Raw genomic sequence first — 7,966 nt, 5'->3', positions numbered from 1 at the left:
AATAGGTATATAATTTAAAAAAAAAAAAAAAAAAAATTGGTCAATAGCATGAGGAGAGAGAGTGCGGCACCCGCTCCCCCCACCTCTTTTCCCGCGTTTCTTTCCCTCACCCACGGAGTGGTGTGCAGGAGTGAGGGAAGCTTCCCTCACCCCTTTCCCGCACCCACTCCGTCCGGCCTTAGATAAACCTTTATTTTCTTTCCCGCACCCACTCCGTCCGGCCTTAGATAAACCTTTATTTTCTTATAAGAGATACTTCAAATAGCTTTTAGTTTTTATGAACTATTATTAGTTTTTTGATATTTTAGGTTTTTATCTAATTTTATACTTTTAAAAGCTACTAATTGCTTTTGCCGTACTCTTTCCCACGCTTCATTTCATACAAAATCGCTAAATGCGTTATTAATCAACATTTGTAAAACTTGTTTTCGGTCTCCTGTATCTTCAACGTTTCAAATTCACATAGCCATAAATCTACATGTAAAAATCGGCAAGTTTACAAAAATCTCACAACATCTACAATACAACATGACCCAAAAAAAACATGAAAACCACACCTACACGTCATCCTGTTCATTCCACCTCAACCTCCTTCCTCGTTCCCACATCTCCATTGCCACCGGAAGTCATCTCAGCCTCCGCCACCACTGGCGGCAACCGCTCATATGCCACCGTCTGCCTTGGCAAAACCCTAAACTTACCAAAATCAAGAACCTCCACAAGCCTCTCATAACTAAACTTCTGTTGAACATGTACTACAACCGCAAGAAGAATTGCAATTACAGGAATCCCAATATCCCCGAACTTTGAATAAAAATCAAGATGCGGATTCACAAACTCATAATCCTCAGAAAAATACGGGTTCGGGATCGGGGTTCGAATGTAATCATAAACATGAGGAAGAAGTCGAATCACAGTTAACCCGATAAAATATGATTTTCGTAACGGTTTGCAATTAATTTGCCAAATTAAGTTACCAATAACTTGTGGAAGCAAAAAGAAATCTTGAACCAAACCCACATACTCCTCAAGTTCAGCAAGCCATTGTTGTAGGTTATGAACCACAAGCACACATACAAACCCGAGCACATGAACCAGCCCAGTAACTATAAGAACCCGTCGATCAGACGGCACACGGGCCGGTTCATGTGGGGCCCGCGTCTGTAACCGGATTCGGGCCCTCCAAACTTTTTGGTAAAGCCGCAATGTTAGCGAGAATGAAACCAATACAAGAATCTTGACCGTGTAATCGATGACCCGAACCATTTGACTTTTTTCAAGAACCGAAGACTTTTCGTAAGATTCGGTTTTTTTAAAAAGCGCTTCTGCCCCCGTAACTAAGGGAATCCCGTATCCAACCGCTTGGACCGATAACATCACGAGTGAAACAAACGGGACCGCATTCGCATTCTCTTTGATGTAAAACAATTCGGTTAAAATAAAACCGATTGCAACCGAAAGTGTAAGAAGTTGTAAAATCCCCTCTACACCTCTTCTAGAAAGAATATCTTCCCGTTGAGCCCGATACATAATCGGGACTGTTTGGAGGTTGACCGGTTTGAAAAACAATGGGTCAAACTCGTTTCGTTGACTCGAGATCGAAATCCTAGCCGTTGGATTAACCATCCAACGGGTCGCAGTAGGCGGGTACGATATCACAACTTCAATCAAACAATCCAACCCATTTTCAAGATCCATACTCTCGTATAAAACATTCCATGAGGCTCGTACGTCCCTACACCCAACTAAATACATTTTCCCAACAACCGGATAATACAACCCTTCGACCAAAATATCAGAAACATTCCCATATTGCCCTCCGAAGAGCGAAAGTTGACCCGATACATTCAATAGGAGCTGTCGTTCGGTGTATGTCGTTTTAGCGTGATACGGAGTGTCTTCTTCTGTAATTGAATCGTTTTGTAGAGACCAGTAATGACCAAATAACGGGCCAAGTGAGAGAATCTCAAATTGCACATCAGTTCTTGAAAAACGATTAGGTCCGGAATCAGGGACCGCAGGGTGGTGAAGTGTAAGATCTTCAGATAAAAGTGACAAACCAACGAGATAGGAATCGGCATCTTCGACTTTCGGGAACGTCAGAAATGACTTTTTAATCACGGTTTGGAAGCTGAAAGGCTCGTGTTTTTCAAGAATTGTTCCTGCTAAATCGATCTTGGAATACGTATAATACGGATGAGATTCCGTATACTGATCGTATAATTCAGAAGGGCGTACAAGTTTCTCAAACGTTAACGGAAAAAACGATGAATTCCCCTCTTTTAAACTCGAAATTGTCCCAAGAATGATGCTTCTTTGTTTAATGGAAAACGAGAGTGGAATGTATAAACAGATACGGGAATCGCACCCGATTCCAATTCCGTCTTTATCGACAATTCCAAGGCAACCAATCATACAAAGCTGCCCACTTGATGATTCCCACATTCCTTCGGCCGAAAGAGTCATATTATTCAACCCGGTTCGTTGACCCGCATTGTAATGATCCTCAAACGGAGAAACAACCCGAATAACCGCTGCAACCTTGGTAAATTTACTCTTTTGACCCTTTGAAGGCGATTCTTCACATCGAACATCTTGAAGACTAAGTCTTACACCTTTAAAGCTACCGTTTGTCGCTTTTATACGGGAATCCGACTCAAACGGGCCCAATTTGCTGCAAATTTCATTCGTTTGGTTGCATTTCCAATTCGGGACAACGGTTAATGGATCTTGACCCGTGAAGCGTTCAAGAATAAGGCAAAAGTCAGCTCCTTTGTACAAACCGAGCCCCGTATTTGTGAAATTATCTTTGTAAGGGTATGGTGTGCAAGCTTTTGAAACGAGGTTTTCGGAGCTAAACTCGTAATTTGCAGAAGCACTTAAAGAAGATGAGATTTTTACTTCATCAAAGTATTTTTGGCTTGATTTTGCGTTTAAACTTTTCAAACTACCATAAATGGTTCTTTTTGTTAATGTAAAAGCTTTGGGGTATCGAATAACCAGTAAAATCCGGTCATCTTGAATGAGTGGTGGCTGGTTTATGTACCCTGGTTCTTTAACCCAGTCCCATGGGTTACTGGAATCGGGGTAACGATAGGGCAACATCGCGTTCCCTAGTAAACACATTACAGTTTCACCATCATTTCCTTCGGAATCGGATACAATACCTTGGAATGGAATCGTTAATTCCGAATGCCCGGGGTATATGTTAAACATTGGGTTATTACTGTAGGGTTTTGCTCCGTACAATCCCCCAATTGTTATTGCGACCTGTAAGATCCCGTTGATGCTGACTGAATTTTTGGATCGATGGGCTCGGTCTACATCAGTAACCCAGAAGGAAACCAAGTTCAATGATGAATTTGGATCCAATGAGCCATCTGACCCATTTAGTTTGTGATGATCATCAAATGGCATCAATGGAGCTTTATCTAACTCCTGCCACCAATCTCCATTGATGAACGACATTTTGTCTTTAAATCTGTACAATCTTTTTCCGTAGGGTTTTTGGTTAGAATCTGGAGGCATGATCGAAGAACATTCTTTTTTTACCTCGTCTATTCGATCGTATTTGAAGGTCATAGGGGGTTCTTTTGTAGATCTTAGATCCCCAAACCCATTAGGATCAATACCAATCGCTGCGTTCACTAACCTAATGCAGAGAATCAAGAAAAACCCTAACATGAAAACACTCTTCATGGAAGGAATTTGAACAAGTCAGCGATTTTCAATATTCTTTGATACCGTTTACAGATTCTAAATCAAGAACGGGACATAGGACTGGGGATTGAAGAGATCGCAAAATCAACTCAAACTATGTAAAGAGTAGAGGTCAGTGGGGATGGTGTAAATCGATTCAGTCACTTGAAAGCTAACCTGGAACCACTGCGAAGTATCTGTGGAAGATCGAGTTTAATGATTGACTGGATCTTTGAGAGTTCTTTTTACTTCTGATTGTACGAGATCTGTGGGTTGATTTGGAAGAAGAGAGGTAGGCGGAAGAGAAGGAAAAGTGAAGTTGAAGTCAACTCAAAACTGAAAATGGTACGAAGTGATTGTCTAACGATTTTTATTTTTTGTTTGGAGTAATACTGATCGTCAATTTCAGTGAAATTTCATAAATTAAATACGTATTACGTAATATAGGTGGCTTGTTGAATTTTAATAAAAAAAATATTATTTAGATTCATTTTTAGAGTTTTTTATCTAAACTTATTAAATAAAAATATTTAATATTTATATTAGAGCAATTTGGTTTTTTAATACAGTAATTTTTAACATAAATGATCTAGGTGATCTTTGTTTTATCACAACATAATGCGACTTCTTGATTAAAATATGTTGTGTAGTAGCTTTATGAATTGACTTTGTTTCGGTGTACCAACCCTTATGGAGGCTCATATGGCTCTTTTTATATTAGTTCTGTAAAACCAAAAGCAACAATAAGTTGTTACATGTACCAACAATATTAAATTCTGCAAAAAAAATTCGATAAACATTACAAATAAAGTGAATTGTCATAACCATAAATATCGAATTCAGACATTGTAATTTGGTCGATTTCAAAGTAGTTTTTCCTTATAAAAATTAAAATATGATTTTTCAGGCTACACCCAATCCTATATACATATCTTCCAATCAAATAAATTATTACAAAAAAAAAATGTTATGAACAAAAATATAATATTAGTTTCATAATTTGGTAAAGGTTAACACTAATAAATAATAATGAACTTTCACAAATCTTGCATTTTGGTCACTACATCCAACTAACAAATGAAATTTGGTTTAGATGATTGAGTCAAGAAGTGCATCCATGACTTCTTGTAGTTGAATTTTAAGAAATGTTAAGACCTACTAAGATATGAGAGAATAGTCTGTGAGGCCACAGTTGGTTTCTATAGGGCAATACAAATTCAAAATCGCTAACACATTTCTTTCCTACCTACTTCAATTATCAAATTTAGATCAAACTTATCAAAATCAAATTATAAAAAAATAATAAAAAATAACCAGATATGTAACCTAACAATCAAACAACATATTTTTATTGAAATAAATATCATAAATCTACAATTTACACTTTATATATTATTCTTAAATTATATATTACTTTTTCATCTTTAATGGTCACTAACACCTCTTTCTGTCGTATTATTGTGACACGCATCTATATCGAAAATAAGATAAATAACTATAGAGAAAAATGTTGACAGAGTGATGCTTCATTGAAAACGCATCAAAATTCTTCATAAATCCGCTAGGATTCTTCTATAGACCGCTAGAAGGTCTATATAGTGACAATTGGTGTGATATCCATGAGAACGCATCACTTAAAATAATATTTTGATTAATATAAGTGAAAAAATCATTTAGAATGCTTACCGGTTGTGATTGTTTCCACTTGGATGTGAACATTAACATTGTTATAGAGAAATTGAACTTCAAATGAACCATACATAGTGAAATCAGCAAACATGACAACACAAAAAAAGCCTAACTTAGCATATAACAAAATTTCCAACAAATTTCAAAATTTTAAGGTTTAGCTGAATATTTTTTTCAATTTATCAGAAATTTATTTTATTACAACCTTATATGAGTAAACAAGAATCTAAATCAAGTGAAAGAATTAATTGTTCATTTAAATCCGGTAAAAAAATTACAATATTGTGAAATTTCATATAATTTACATGTTTGCTTATTATCTTGGAGGTACCCGACCACTTGGATATGTACTAATATTTGATTAATTAGTGCATAAATTAATTATAGAATATGAAATTTAAATATTGCTCTAATTCATTTACACTTGATTTAACAATAGAAAATGGACAAATTTAACGATTGCTCAAATTCAATGGTAAATGTTTACTAATAAATTTATCAATAAATTCACAAGGAACTATAAATAATTATTTTAGAACGGTTAAAAGACTTATAAAAGTTTATAATTTCATAAAAAAATTGTAGTTTGCTAATATTTATATTGAAGTTGTAATGAATAACATTGTAACAATGCTAACAAATTCACATTCAAACGGAATAATAGAGTAAAAATGATTAAAATTCTAAATTCATATGAGTTTAAACCCAAAAGACAAATAGATGAATAATTCAACATTTTATAAAACCCAAAGTGTATTTAAATGATCAAAATTCTAATTCAAAAAATGAATAGTATGAAACAAAGTAATCTAAAACCAAACCCAAAAACCAAATAGTATGTAAACATAATATGAAATCAACCATACTCAAATCCAAGGTTCTAAAAAGCTCGCCATGGCTCCGCCAAGGCGCACCACGACTCCAAGGCTTGCATCTGCCGCCAAGCTTTGCCAAAACGCCGTCTTAACTCATATATGTGTATAAAAATTAATAATAGTTGAAAATACATATAAAAATATTAATTATATAGAAAATTGCCGCTTTAAGTCACGCCTTACAAACGTCATGACTCGCCAAGGCTCGAAAAAGCTTGAGGCTTGACATTGCTGTCAAGTCACGCCTTACGTTATTTAGAACCTTACTCAAATCACCCAACTACTCATATAAAATCATGAAAATCATATATTATTTTTCTTTATTTGGAATTAACAGTTTTGGTTTGCCTTCTCCAGAAGTACGATCTGTCATTGATGTTAATGATCCTTTGGTTGAGGACATTGTTTTTAGATTATCAACATCGTAAACATCTTCCAAGTTGTGTTTTAATTCTTCACGTCTAGACATCTTTTTAAAGGATGTTCACTTAGTTAGTGGACTTGTTGCAATACTTTTATCAAGATTCGAAGCAGGTGTGACGTTTTCACCAGTAAGCGAAACTGCATCCTAAATATAAAAATAAATTCATATGTCAATCTAAAAGTTAATAATATTTTAAAGTATTTAGAAAATTAGATTTAGGTATATTATATTTAAAACCTTTAAATTTAATGTGTTTTGACATCCGAATTTGCCGATAAAACGTTAAACGAATCAGATTACGGTGCCTGTATTTGTAGTACATAAATATATGTTAGTTGATCAACTAAAATATAAAAAACAAATCTAATAAGTGTAATGTTTGTAGTATGTTTCGTAAAAGAATGTTACATGTTCGATGTTAATTTTTTTTTCAATTTAACAGTGATTTTATTATCAACATTGAAGTTTGAGATTCATAACTATCAACATTGTTCTTCAAATTATAATGAGAAATTTGAATTTTTAACGCCGACTTTTTATCCAAAAGTAATTTCAAAGCTGACGGATAAATCTTCATATTACCTTCCTAAAAATGAAAAAATTAACGGTTATAAAAATAGACAAACAAAAAGTAAAAATTAGTTTTATGTAAATGAAGTTAATATCGATAACCTCATTAAACTTTTGAATCAACTCTTATGTGTTTTTTTCCAGAAGTTTTTTTTGCGTCACGATCAAATAACATAAGTGACACCATGCCGGTAAAGTCTTGTACTATAATGATAATTTTGAAACTAAAACCATTGATATAAACAAATTCAATAATATAAAATTAGAAAATTTTAATCAAAGATTATAATAATATGTATAAAAGAGTTATTGAAAACCTTGGAACAATAAATATGTCTTTGTTCATGCAAGTTGAATTGTAACAATAAAAAACTTCTTTATCCTACTTTTGGTCCGTGCCACTAGCTTTGTCATCATGCATTAAAACGACTTTTATGGTTTTTTCTTGACAAACATAGGTCAACACATTAAATAATCGATATAAAGGATATAATTTTGTTTTTGTAACTAAATGAATGAAACTAATATGTTTAAAGTAGATTGATTAATTTTTTTCATAACCTCTCAACAAGAACACAATAATAACAAATAATAAGAACATAGTAAATGCAAGAAATTGAAGAAGAAGAATAAGGAGAACATAGTAAAGTAAGAGCTTGAAAAAAAGAGTTGGAGAAGAAGATTGCTCAAGAAGAACATTATAAATCAT

The 7,966-nt window shown here is 34.1% G+C and overlaps 1 protein-coding gene across 1 annotated transcript; it reads right to left on the bottom strand.

Annotated features, from left to right (window-relative positions):
- Nucleotides 1–375: 375 nt before the first annotated feature.
- Nucleotides 376–4,066, bottom strand: LOC145085362 (PII, uridylyltransferase (DUF2921)). The gene has a single exon (XM_079023510.1). The coding sequence runs from the start codon at nt 3,697–3,699 to the stop codon at nt 574–576; it is 3,126 nt and encodes a 1,041-aa protein (XP_078879636.1). The 5' UTR covers nt 3,700–4,066; the 3' UTR covers nt 376–573.
- Nucleotides 4,067–7,966: the final 3,900 nt, after the last annotated feature.

The sequence above is a fragment of the Lactuca serriola genome, chromosome 1 (genome assembly GCF_051521515.1).
Source record: "Lactuca serriola cultivar US96UC23 chromosome 1, Lser_US96UC23_V15, whole genome shotgun sequence".
Taxonomy (NCBI): domain Eukaryota; kingdom Viridiplantae; phylum Streptophyta; class Magnoliopsida; order Asterales; family Asteraceae; genus Lactuca; species Lactuca serriola.
Note: the sequence above shows the minus strand (reverse complement) of the source record. Positions and strands in the feature narration are given on the sequence as shown.

What these genes read in the sequence shown, in the direction of transcription:
- LOC145085362 (XM_079023510.1), bottom strand. Translation starts at nt 3,699, where the DNA reads ATGAAGAGTGTTTTCATGTTAGGGTTTTTCTTGATTCTCTGCATTAGG.